Source organism: Schistocerca nitens, chromosome 6 (genome assembly GCF_023898315.1).
Source record: "Schistocerca nitens isolate TAMUIC-IGC-003100 chromosome 6, iqSchNite1.1, whole genome shotgun sequence".
In the NCBI taxonomy this organism is placed as follows: domain Eukaryota; kingdom Metazoa; phylum Arthropoda; class Insecta; order Orthoptera; family Acrididae; genus Schistocerca; species Schistocerca nitens.
The window spans coordinates 240,605,006-240,618,864 of NC_064619.1; the positions used below are offsets into that span (position 1 = coordinate 240,605,006).

The 13,859-nt window shown below is 44.4% G+C and overlaps 1 protein-coding gene across 2 annotated transcripts in view; it reads right to left on the minus strand.

Moving 5' to 3' along the window:
- LOC126262872 (DNA (cytosine-5)-methyltransferase 1-like) overlaps window positions 1-13,859 on the minus strand; it is a 257,340-nt gene that overhangs the window by 101,023 nt on the left and 142,458 nt on the right. For both annotated transcript variants that reach the window (XM_049959738.1, XM_049959737.1), the window contains exons 10-12: window positions 12,167-12,297; window positions 11,876-12,076; window positions 7,211-7,360 (exon numbers count right to left, since the gene is read on the minus strand). In XM_049959738.1, the coding sequence (XP_049815695.1) occupies window positions 7,211-7,360; window positions 11,876-12,076; window positions 12,167-12,297 (482 nt within the window). The remainder of the gene's footprint in view (window positions 1-7,210; window positions 7,361-11,875; window positions 12,077-12,166; window positions 12,298-13,859) is intronic.

The window sequence follows — 13,859 nt, forward strand, 5'->3', positions numbered from 1 at the left end:
AGCCAGAAACTGGTGAGTGCACCGTAGTGCCAGATAGCCGGCGCAGGCTACCCCAGACAACAGAAGAAGGAGTAAAACTGTTGAAGGTGCTTGTGAAAGCAGCCCAGCTGGCTTTCTTGCTTTCTTTAATAATACGACGACACTGTGCACGTAGTCGTTTATAATTGATGCAATTCGCCACTGTAGGGTGGCAGTGAAAGGTGCGTAAAGCACGTCGACGAGCACGAAAAGCATCTCTATATGCTGCGGTCCACCAGGGGACCGGTACGCGACGTGGAGAAGAAGTAGGGTGAGGGATGGAATATTCAGCAGCAGTGAGAATGACTTCCGTGAGGTGTGCGACCTGACTATCGCAGCTTGTGAATGTTTGATCCTGAAAGGTCGCCCTGGAAGAGAAGAGCCCCCAGTTTGCTTTGGAGATGTTCCAACGAGATGAGCACGGAGAGGGGGTATGCTGCAGGAGATGGATAACACACGGTAAGTGGTCGCTCGAATATGTATCAGAAAGTGTATACCACTCGAACCGGCGTGTAAGTTGGGGAGTACATATAGAGAGATCTAAATGGGAGTAGGTGTGAGATGTGTCCGAAAGAAAAGTAGGGGCGCCAGTATTGAGGCAGACGAGACTGAGCTGGTTGAAAAGGTCTGCTAACAGGGAGCCCCTCGGGCAGGATGCTGGAGAGACCCAAAGGGGATGGTGGGCATTGAAGTCTCCAGTTAACAAAAATGGTGCAGGTAGCTGAGCAATAAGTTGCATCATGTCTGCCCTGGTAACGGCAGACGACGATGGAGTGTAAACGGTACAAATGGAAAATGTAAAAGTGGGGAGAGTAATGCGGATGGCAACTGCCTGCAGGCCGGTGTGCAACGTGATGGGATCGTAGTAAATATCATCCCGAACCAGCAACATAACCCCTCCATGAGCTGGGATACCTACCACAGGGGGTAGGTCAAAACGCACAGAAGTGTAGTGTGCCAAGGCAATTTGATCGCATGGGCGTAGCTTCGTTTCCTGGAGGGCTACGACGAGCGGACGGTGCAAGCGAAGCAGCAACTTCAAGTCCTCTCGGTTGGAGCGAATGCTGCGAATATTCCAGTGAATAAGTGCCATCGTAAGGGGGGGGAAAAAAAAAAAAAAAAAAAAAAAAGATGAAAGAAATGGTCACCTCGAAGGCCGCTGAGGACCTGGCTTCGAGCGAGCACTGCCGCCGCTATCAGTAGGCGGACAGTCATCGTCCATTGGGTCTATAGGGTCATCGGCCATCTTGGGAAGATGGCCGGGAGGGGGAGCTTCCTCCGCCGGTGAACGGCCAGATGTTCGGCCACCAGCGGTGCGGCCAGGCGAAACGGATGACGGCCTGGGGCGGCAACCGCTGGGTGGCGCAGGAGAAGAAATGCGCCGTGGCGGAGAAGGAGAACTGTGCTTCCTATTAGCCTTCTTGGAAGGTCGTTTGGTGGAAGTACCGGACGAAGGCTGGGAGGTCGAGGTACGTAGGAAGTCTGCACGGGACGGTTCCTTCTTGAAGGCCCGTGCATCTGACTTCTGGGTCTTCGCCTTAGCAGAAGCTGATGAAGGGGCTGGTGTCTGTGGGGTGATGGGACGAAGAGGAGACGTCGACCGCGCGATCTTAGCACTGGCCGAACGGACGACCGTGGTGCTGAAGGTCAGATCGCATGTCTGGGTTGCCACCTCCCTGGTAGTCCGAGGAGAGGCGAGGACAGTACTGTATTTCCCCGCTGGGAGCAGCGTGGGCTTCCTACTAGCCAATAGCTTGCGAGCAGCCGAGGTGGACACTTTCTCTTTGACCCGAATTTCTTGGATACAGCGTTCTTCCTTATAGACAGGACAGTCGCGGGAGGATGCGGCATGGTCACCCTGACAGTTCACACAACGAGGAGACGGAGGTGGACAGTCACCCTCATGGGCATCCCTGCCACAAGTGACACATTTAGCCGCATTGGAACAAGACTGGCGAGTGTGATTGAAACGCTGACACTGGTAGCAGCGTGTAGGTGTCGGGACATAGGGGCGAACAGAAATAACCTCGTAGCCCGCTTTGATGCGCGATGGCAGCTGAACACTATCGAAGGTCAAGAAAAGTGTCCGGTTCGGTACAAGGTCATTGTTGACCTTTTTCATGACCCTATGGACAGCCGTCACGCCCTGCTCAGTGAGGAAAGATTGAATCTCCTCGTCAGTCAAACCGTCAAGGGATCTAGTATAGACCACACCACGAGACGAATTCAAAGTTCGGTGAGCCTCCACCCGGACAGGGAATGTGTACAGGAGTGTGGCCCGAAGCAGTTTTTGTGCCTGAAAGGCGCTCTCAGTTTCGAGTAATAAGGTACCGTTACGCAACCTGGTACAGGATTTGACAGATCCGGCTATGGCATCAACGCCCTTCTGGATAACGAAAGGGTTGACAGAGGAAAAATCCTTTCCGTCCTCAGATCGAGAAACGACGAGGAACTGTGGGGCAGGCGGTAGTACTTTTGTCACTGGTAGCTGGTCACGTTTCCGTTTTTGGGCAGAAGTCGAGAGAGATGGAGTGAAATCCATTGCGGAGGAATCCCCCATGATTGCCAGCGTCTCCGATGGCGCGCTCCTTCCTTGTGGGGACCCTCTCAGAGGGCACTCCCGCCTTAGGTGAATGTTTACACCTCAGGTCACACCTCCCGAGAAACAGACGGAGGGACCAATCGGCATGGTCAGAAGGTATCAGCTCAGGCAATCACCCCTCCCCGGGCCTGGCCTTTACCAGGGGGTACGCGCGTGCCTTACATGCCTACCCAGGGCGGGGAATTACGCGTTACCCCGTCACCGGCTACGCGTGCGAACGCGTGGGTCGGCCTTCAGGCGCGCACAGGGAGGAAGGAAGAAGAGGAAAAAGGAGAGAGAGAGAGAGAGAGAGAGAGAGAGAGAGAGAGAGAGAGAGAGGGGGGGAGAGAGAGAGAGAGAGAGAGGACAGTGTCTCAAACGCCGAGGCGGAGACCAGAGAAGGCAAGGAGAAGAAGGCAAGGAGAAGAAGGCAATGAGAAGGCAAGGAGATTATGCAGGGGAAAGAGTAAGGAAGACAGTGAGGTGGAGAAGAGCAAAGAAAGGAACCAACCAAAGGAAGGAAGAAACGAGAAGTGAAAAAGCAAAATGACCGCAAATAGAGGTCGTGGAACCGTCCGTCTCCGGACGCAGGCGCTAACTACCCCCTTGAGGGGGAGGGACTCCTTTTAGTCGCCTCTTACGACAGGCAGGAATACCTCGGGCCTATTCTTACCCCGGACCCGCAGGGGGGAGGCAGTGACTGGTTATAAGCTCTGTCTGACTGGCGTAACACTTGAGTGCCAGGGGCCACTTCCAATGGTGGGAGAGACCATTGCATCTCATTGGACAGCTACCGCCCATCTCAAGCTGGGCAGCCTCCCAGCCAATAAGGTGCTGTTCCACCACTACCCACCTGCTTCATAGGACGTGTGGAACTTGGAAGTGATCTTCAGCAAGTGGGTAGATAAAGAAACTACCATTTTGTACTGCCTCCTGGAATATTAGGACCACGTGTCCAAGATACACTGACGATAACCAAAAGGTTGATTTCATTTTTAAGACTGCAGTTATTGATACGGAGCTCCATCGCTTGAATTTGGACATGTGGGACTAAATGAGACGAGGCTACCGGACACGGGCTCTATTAGAGAAGCTAATGGCACGTTCTTCTGGCAGGGGAAGTCACAAGATGCGCCAAGACTTCACAGTGTAGGATTCACAGTTAAAAACACCCTCCTGAACAGTATTGTGCCACCACCTGGTGAAACAGAATGGATTCTTACTTTAGAAGTATGCCCTTCAAGTAAAACTATCAACATCGTTAATGTTGTACGCTCCCACCTTATATCCAGTGTAGAAGAGAAGGATCTGTTTTATGGCTTACTCAGCGAGAGAATAGCCAAACTACCTGGCTCAGAATCACTATATATTCTAGGCGAATTTAATGCTTGAGTTGAGTCAGATAATGACAGGTGGCTGACTTGCCTGGGTCATCATGGAGTGGGAAAAAATAAATGATAATGGCCAGAGACTGCTAGAAGTGTGCTGCTTTCATGGTCTGTGCATCACAAACACACATTTCCAACTTAAAGATGGACAAAAAGTAACATGGAGACAACTCCGCTCTCATCGCTGGCACCAACTTTAGTCATAGCTAGGCGTACAGACCTAAAAAATGTTCTACTGACCGAAGCTATCATAACGCTGACTGCAACACTGACCACGCTTTGGTGGCAAGCAGACTGAGGCTCACTCCTAAGAAATATCACCATGCTCAACAGAGAGGTCAACTGCAGATCGACACTTACAACGTTCATAGCTCGCAACGAAAACAAGAATTTGTCAGTAGTTTTTAAAGTGTTTTATCAAGAAATGCACAAAAAGAAATGCATATTGATAACAAATGGACATAACTTTCTGACACCATCTACAACTCAACAGAATTGAGTCTATGAAATGAAAGAGAATAGAAACTAGGACTATTATGAGCAAAATCTGGAGGAGATGGAACCAGTCATTGGGGCAAAATGGAAAGTCCTGCTTGCTTATAAAAGAAACCCAAATGGAAGAATTTGGGACGACTGGCGAGAAGCAAAGAACAGGGCACAACAAACATCTAGGAGATGCACAAATAACTACTGGCAAAATTTATGTGCAGATATACAGAAAGCTGCCGATTCTGGGGACATTAAGGCACTGTAGGAGGGTACTAAGAAAGTAGTTGGCCCAACTGTCAGAGAAACAGCTCCTCTGAAGACAAAAATTGAAGGAGTTATTACTGATGAAGACAAGCAGATGGAGTGCTGGGTTGAACACTACCTCGAGCTGTATGCAGCTGAAAATCAAGTAAGCAAGGATGCACTTGATGCCATCAAACAAATGCCGGTTATGGAAGAGCTCAACGCAATGCCCACTACGGAAGAATTTCACAGAGCGATAGATTGCCTAGCTAATGGGAAGGCTCCAGGTGAAGATGGGATCCCTGCAGAGATTATTAAGTATGAAAAGCCTGTCCTTCTACAGCACCTACATTCACTTCTCACAACCATCTGGGAAGGAGGCTACGTCTCACTAAGTATGGAAAGAGTGTTACTTTGTACAAACAGAAAGGAGACCAACAATTTCCGAGGCATTTCACTGTTGAGTGCAGCTGGGAAGGTTTATGCAAGAGTCATCCTAATGCTATTGCAATTCCTAGCATCTAGAATCAACCCAGAATCTCAATGCGGCTTCAGACTTGGCCGATCAACCCTGGACATGATTTTTTTTTTCTCTACGACAACTGCAAGAGAAGTGCCGTGAGCAGCAGAGACCACTGTATATTGCTTTTGTTGACCTCTTCAAAGCATTTGATTTAGCAAGCAGAACTGGGCTCTTCAAGATGCTGCAGAAGATTGGACACCCACCTAAACTGCTATGAATAACTGTCTCTTTCCATGAAAAATTGCAAGTAGCAGTCTGTTCCAATGGCTAAACATCGGAATCATTCTCTATAAATAGCGGTGTAAAGCAGGGGTGTGTGTTAGTTCCTACTCTGTTTGGTGTTTTCTTTCCCCTTCTGCTGAGATTTGCTTTTGAAGACTGTGAGGAGGGAGTGTATTTACAAAAAACGTCTGATGGAAATCTCTTCAACATTGCCCATTTCAAGGCCAAGACCAAAGTCAATACAACTGTTATTCATGAGGTGTTACTTGAAGATGATGCAGCTCTGATAGCAAACTCAAACTCAGAGGATGAGCTGCAATATCTAATCAACAAGTTATCACATGCATGTGGAAAATTTGGTATTACCATCAGCCTCCAAAAGACTAAGATCATGGCGCAGGGAACCACCAACCTTCCATCCATCAGCATTGATGGCAATCCTCTCCAGATAGTTGATGATTTTACCTACTTGGGATCTACAATATGTAGTAACTTGTCTGTTAATATGGAGATTACCAACAGAATTCCAAAAGCATCAGCTGTCATGAAGAGATTGAAGAAACAGAGTATGGAAGAATGGACTACTCACATTAAAAAGTAAAGTGCAAGTGTATAATGCTTGTGTTATCAGCACTCTTTTGTACAGCTGCGAGACATGCACAACTCTTGCTAAACACGAATCCCGAGTGAACAGCTTCCATCTCCGTTGTCTCCGGAGGATCCTTCAGATCTATTGGAAGGATAGAGTACCCAACAGCGAAGTATTACAGCTTGCAAGCACAACCAGCATTCATGCACTCCTGAACCACCGACATCTAAGGTGGCTGGGACACGTCAGATGCATGGATCCTGAGCAAATACTGAAAAAAGTGCTGTACAGAGAAATTCGAGAGGGTGTGAGGCCAGTAGGAAGACCGCACCTTCGCTTCAAGGATGTCTGCGAGAGAGATCTGACCATGGCCAGCATCAAAAGGTCAGTGGGAAAATACAGCTGGTGACCATGTCAAGTGGCGACAAGCACTTGGCAGGATACTGGAAAAATGTGGTCAGTCTATAGAGGACTGCTTACAGATCATTTGTGCATCCCATCTTACAACAGTGGTCAAGTGTGTGGGACCCATACCTTGTATGTGTACAACGAATAGTAACATGAATTGGCACACATTTATTTGACCCATGGGAGAGAGTCATGGACTAGTTGAAAATCCTGAATTGGCATACTATCAAAGATATATGCCAATTATCCTGTAAAAGCCTACTTAAAAAGTTTCAATAACCATTATTACATAAAGAATCTAGGGATATTCTTCAGATCTTACATATTGCTTCCACTGCCAAGTGACGACAGCATCTCCAGTATTTGGCGAGTTGCTAACTTTACTCCTTAAATAATTTATATTCCACCCAGAACGCTCCATTACCGCATCTCAATATCGAATTAAAACTATGAAGGGAATGTGTTTAAAAATACTTGACTGTGCAAGCACAACTCTTTATGTGACAAACTTTACAGCACACTGAGATATACAGATTACAGGGAGTGTGTTGAAATATAATAAAGACAAAAAAATATACCACTTACAATAAAGCTATAATATACGATCAATCATTAGGAATTCTGAGCATTTCACTTCATCCAAACTCACAAATAAGTAACACGCTCTTTAAGAAAGAATTCTTGGACATAAATTACAGAATATGGTTAATAATAATAATAATAATAAAATGTTATAGACTTTAACTTACCAAAACCACGATGCATGGAACCATTTGCTGCCCTTTTCATCTTCCCACAAGTAGCTAATTTTGGCAATTAAAACTGGAGTTGCTGGCAATCCAGGATTGACAACGACATAGTCATTGACCTTTATTTCTTCAGCATTAATTGAAAATGCACTGAAAAGAAATTCATTCATTACATGTTACAAAAATCTGCACCCCCCCCCCCCTCCACACACACACACACACACACACACACACACACACACACACACACACACACACACACACACACACACACCTTAAATATAAATATGAACTGTATGCAAATGTATAAACTAATATGAAGAGTAACACAGTTGTTTAAGTAAGTAAGCTACATTAGTCTTTCAGGACATAAAAAGGAAAATAAATTAGTTTGGAACAAAACAAGAAAAGCAAGATAAGAATCCGATCCGTGCATGTAAGGGGACAGACAATGTGTGAAAAATAAAAAAACTAATTTTGTGCAGAGGCAAATCAACTGTCTTACATGATGAAAGAAGTAAGTATTTGTGTCTGTGGTGTTGAGAAACTGCTGAAATCGTTAAAACTGAACAAAGCTCCATGACCTGATAGAATCCCTGTCAGATTCTATACTGAATTCGCAGCTGAGTTAGCCTCTCTTCTAACTACAATCTATCATAGATCCCTTGAACAAAACCCTTGCCCCGAAGTTGGAAGAAAGTGAAGATGACATCTGTCTGCAAGAAGGGTAGTAGAAGCAATACACAAAGCCACCACCCAATAACTCCTATAACCTTGACACAGACTTCTTGTAAAATCTGAACATATACTGAGCTCAAATGTAATGAAGTATCTTGAACAGAATGACCTCCTCAATGCCAACCAGCATGGATTCTGAAAACATCGATTGTGTGAAATTTGCACTTTTCTAACATGACATACTGAATGATCAAGGCAGTCACGTAGATGCAGTATTTCTCGATTTCTGAAAAGCAGTTGACTCAGTACCACATCTACACTTATTGTCAAAAGTTCAATCATTTATGGGGTACAGTGAAATCGACCATTAATGGGATACAGTGAAATCTGCGACTGGATTGAGCTCTTTTTGGTAGGGAAGACGCAGCACATTATCTTGGCAGGAGAGTCATTGTCAGGCATAGAAGTAACTTCGAGTGTACCCCAGGGAATTGTATTGGGACCTTTGCTAGTCATATTAAAGACCTTGTAGAGAATACTAATACTAAAAACAGGATTTTTACAGAAGTTATCTATGAAGAAGTACAATCTGAGACAAGCTGCATAACTACTCAGTCACATCTTTATAAGATTTCATCGCAGTGCAGAGCCTGACAACTTGCTCTGAATGTTCGGAAATGTAAACTTTTGCACTTCACAAAACAAAACATAGTATACTATAGTACCAATGAGTCACTGTTGGAATCAGCCAACTCTCACAAATACCTGAGGGATATGAAGTGGATGGTCACACAGGTTCAGTCATGTGTAAAGCAGGTGGTAGACTTCAGTTTATTGTTAGAATGCAGGGGAAGTGCAATCAGTCTACAAAACAGATTGTTTACAAATCACTTTGTGACCCACCCTAGTGGGACCCATATTGAATAGGACTAACAGGGATATTGAACATATACAGAGAAGGGCAGCATGAATGATCACAGGTTTGTTTAATCTGTGGGAGAGTGTCACAGAGATAATGAAAGAAATGAACTGGAAGATTCTTGAAGATAGACATAAACTATCCCAAGAAAACCTATTAACAAAGTTTCAAGGACCAGGTTTAAATTATGACTAGGAATATACTACAATCCCCTACATATCACTCACCTCTGGGTCGTGAGAATAAGATTAGATTAATTATTGCACGCACAGAGGCTTTCAAACAATCATTCTTCCCACACTCCACACACAAATGGAACAGAAAGAAACACTAATAAATGGTACAATGGGATGAACGCTCTACCAAGCACTTCATTTTCATGGTGGTTTGCACAATATGAATGTAAATGTAGATATCACTCACGATTAGCTGTTCTTTGATCTTCTAAACAATGGTCACAGGTCCAGCATAAACAAAGAAACATGTGACCATTTTCTTGTAATGTTATGCAAACAAATCTTTAAAAAAATCTTGATCTACCAGTCCTTAGTCTATCTTTTTCGTTGCGTAAACTTGCAGGAAGGAAAAAATCTATGCAAAAACGCTACACAAAGACAAAGTGTTTCACACACCCAAAAGTAGCTATTGACGAGAACAGTAGGCTGATTAACATTTGGTGACACACTTCTGATAAAATCAGACACGAGTCATCAGATACAGCTACTGCAAAACTGAAGTGTAGCTCCACCAGCTCGCGCTACAAATATTAAATATCCTGGATGTCGCTGATGCAGTATGTGCCAGCCCAGGCACCAGTATGAACACTGCAATACTAATCAATGGGTTTGATATCCAAGCACGTCCCAGCCCAGCATATAGTTTGAATACACACTAAGTGAATGAGTTTCAAACCCCCCCACCTCTCTCTCTCCCTGCTGTTCTGAATTCATACTATCATAATGATAATACAACAGCATGCCACATTTTTCTTTTTCCTTTCTTTTAAATATATGTTTTTTACCACCACCAGTTTTGAGTGACACTTCTTTCTCAAATGCTACAGTAAAAATCTTCAACGTTATTTTTCAATTAGGATCTACCTTTGTTTTGGCACATTTGTGAATGACTGTTACAATACTGATTTACGTAGGGCACCAAAACTGATGCTGTCACAGCCATGCACAAATATGACAAAGCAAAGGATATTCCACCTTCCCTCTGTACTCTCAAAGTTTCACTCGATGTTCCACTTGGTGACCCCCGAACTTGCCCTACATGCACCCTCATGTTCCAGTGCAGCACACTTTTATTCAAAGACAATAATTATACTTAAGTTACCACTATTTATGATGGTCCCCTGGACTGGGTTCTCAATAGGTTGAGTGATGACAACGTATTACAATGCATGCTCTGCAGTGTGCTCTTATTTTGGCCAAAAGGTTGGTATGGTTCTTGTGGTAAGCTGTTCCATTCCTTCACCAGTGCAGTTGGCAACTGCTGGATGATCACTGGTGAATGAGGATGTGGATGTGCTGCAATCTGTGTCTCTGACGCATCCCCCAAGTGCTTATGGGATTTAAGTCAGGGGAACTGGTATGCCAGTCCATTTGCCAAATATCCTTTTGTTCCCAGAACTCTTCCACGAAAGCTGTTCGATGCAGTCATCTCTTGGTGTCCATAAAAATTAAGTCAGGGCTGATTGTACCCCTGAAAAGATGCACATGGAGAAGGACTACAGTATCATGATAGCGTTGACTGGTGAGTGTACCATGTTCAGGCACTTGGAGACCAGTGTGGCCATACAACATAATGCCTCCCCCACACAATTAACACCTGCACCACCAAAATGATCATGCTCGACAGTGTTCCTGTGTGTATTGTGTGTTCCCACCTCTCTCACATGAGGATACGTGCAACATTGTCGATCATAATCATTTTGATGGACCTGTGTTATGGTGTGGGGAGGCATAACGGTGCCTGGAAGCCAACTGAAAATGATACATTCACTGGTTAATATTACTTTGACTCCTCGCCAAATGCATCTTTTCAGAGGTGCATTCAGACCAGACTTTATTTTTATGCATGACCACATCAAACATCACAGGTGGAGCAGGTCTTGGAACAAGAGGATATTTGGTGAATTGTCTGCCTATTCCCCCAGCTTAAATCCCATCGAGCACATGTGGAGGAGATATGGTGAAGCTTCTCCGCATGCATGAACAACCATCCAGCAGCTGTTAACCACACCGGTGGAGGAATGGAATATCTTATCACAAGAACCTCATACCAACTTTGGGGCCAGCACGCGAGCACAATGCAGAGTATGCATTGCTATATGTGGTGATCACACACCCTTGTAAGAACCATATCCCACCTTTGGATTGAACAGGGAACCATAAGTAATCGCTTCTTTTTGTTGACATGGGAACCATCATGAATTGCTGTGGCTTCAGTGTAATTATTGTCTTTGAATGAAAGTGTCATTTCTGTTTGCCTAAACGCATATTTCTTTCAGCTGCCTTCTGTACTATATTGCAGTAGTTCTTTCTATGTATAGTCCAAGTTTCACCAAGCTGTGTTACTTGGCAGTGGCCCATCATGCAAAAGTTATTTTCATCACTAAGTTTTGCACACCAGAGTACTTGCTCCATCCATGTGCCAGCACCAAAAGAGAATATGTGTGTGTGTGTGTGTGTGTGTGTGTGTGTGTGTGTGTGTGTGTGTGTGTGAGAGAGAGAGAGAGAGAGAGAGAGAGAGAGAGAGAGAGAGATATTTGCATGTGTGCGCGCAATAGTATGACGACATTCTACTCTCTCATAAAATGTGGCAAACTCAAATTACTGAGACTGAAGATAAATGTTCAGTTCTCCTGAAAGGCATTTATTTCAGACAACTTGCAAAAGTTGAATGTGCCTGTCTTAATGTTTCCTTGATAATGCTGGATGAAACAGAACAAATATGTATCTCGAAAGGGCACATGGGAATCCATCATGCATTTAAAAATATGGACTGAACATGTAAATCCATATTCTAATGTGTGTGTCCAGTGACATTCCTTTCAATCTTACCTATAATACTTAAAGGGCCCAATTTTTGTAACCATATCACCGATCCACGACACACTACGTTTCTCCTGAGGGACTGCAATTTTGTTTTGATTTTGAGGTAAGCCAATTTTCAATGAATTGCTCTTTACTTTGGTAGTTGGTACATCATCGTCATCATCCACATCAGATTCGTCTGCTGCGTCAATTGCCATATTTGCACACCTACAATAAAAACGGATAAAGTGAAATTTGCATAAAAGATAAAAATAACAGCCAGCAGTATGTAACAGACACCAAACATTATGTCCTCACCTTCGCTGCACACATGCCTGTTTGCTTCGACCAGGTCCACCAAATTTCACCATGTCCTTGCAGGCGTTACATGTTCCACAATCAGGTGATTGGCAGGCCTCACACACACCACATCTGCGACGCTTGGGGCCCTAATGAAATATCTTTGAGTTAATGAAATGTAATAGTTAATACAAAAGTTACAGTTTTCCAAATTTGGCATTTCTATGCCTATAACAGCTTCTTATTTTCTAACGCTGTAGTTTAACAGGTTTGAGAATTTAACAGGTTTGGGATAGGTAGCCTGCTACATCCCTATAGTTGGAACCAATATGTGAGTAACTCAGGTAAACCATCAAAAACCTAAATCACATGGCCAGATGGGGATTAGAACCTGCATCCTCCTAAATACAAGCCCAGCCTGTTAAAAACTTAACTTTCTGTACCATAACTTTCCATTTGCTTGACTGAAAAATTAAGTTAGCATCCCTACATAATGGGTGAAATGTTGAGCTTGGAAAGAGGGTGAGATATTACATCTACACCTACATCTACATATATACTCTGCAAGCCACCGAATGGTGTGTGTCGGAGGGTACCCTGTACCACTAATAGTCATTTCCTTTCCTATTACACTTGCAAATGGAGCAAGGGAAAAACAATTGTCCATATGCCTCTGTATGAACCCTAATGTCTCTAATCTTATAGTCATGGTACTTATGTGAAATGTACGTTGATTGATTGAGGGGTTATGGGACCAAACTGCAAGGTCATTAGTCCCATGATTCCGAAGTTAGTCACAGAAGAAAGAGGGTCTGCTAAAAGTGGACAGATCCAGTCAGGGGGTCAATTTATAAAATAATGAACATTAAACACACACACACACACACACACACACACACACACACACACAGTAATGCCACAAAAGGTGAGACCAAATCTAAAAACTGGAAAAAAGGGTGGTCATGGGGGTCAGAGACAGAAGACTGTAAAAGAAGTACCAACCACAACCAACCTGAACCTGCTCCAAGAGTAAGGTAGAACCTTATATCTGGAAATAAAAACCACTCTCACAGAGGAAACTGAGGACCAGTTCAACCAACTGAGGATTGTATGCTAATGTTAAATTTAAGGAATCAGGAAGACTATACTTAATACGAAGGGCCAAAAGAAGGGGACATTCCACCAATATGTGAGATATCGTCACTCTAGCTCCACAGCCACATTTGGAGGTGGGTCGTTACATAGAAGGACACAATGGGTGGGTCAGGTTTGGCCAATGCATAACCGGCATAAAACAATGGACTCCTTCCGAGAGGAGCAGAAGGAGGAGTGCCAAACTGCAGTAGACTCCTTGATTGTGTGGAATTTATTACTATGAGCAGTAGTGCTCCAGATGGCATTCCACTTTTGGGCAAAGAGAGATTCGACGGAGATCCACATATCTGCAACTGGATGCCAAACAGTCAGCCAGCTCATTCCCTGGGATGCCCACATGACTTAAGACCCGGAGAAAGAACTGAACAGGCAGCACACTCAAGGGCAGAAAGGTGGTCATGGATAGCAGAGACCAAAGGATGATGAGAGTAGCATTGGTCGATAGCCTGCAGGCTGCTCATGGAGTCTGAAGGAATTAAAACATTGTGGAGGGAGGCCTGAGAAACAAAAAGCAGGGCCCTGTGAATGGCTTGAAGCTCTGCTGTGAACACCCTAC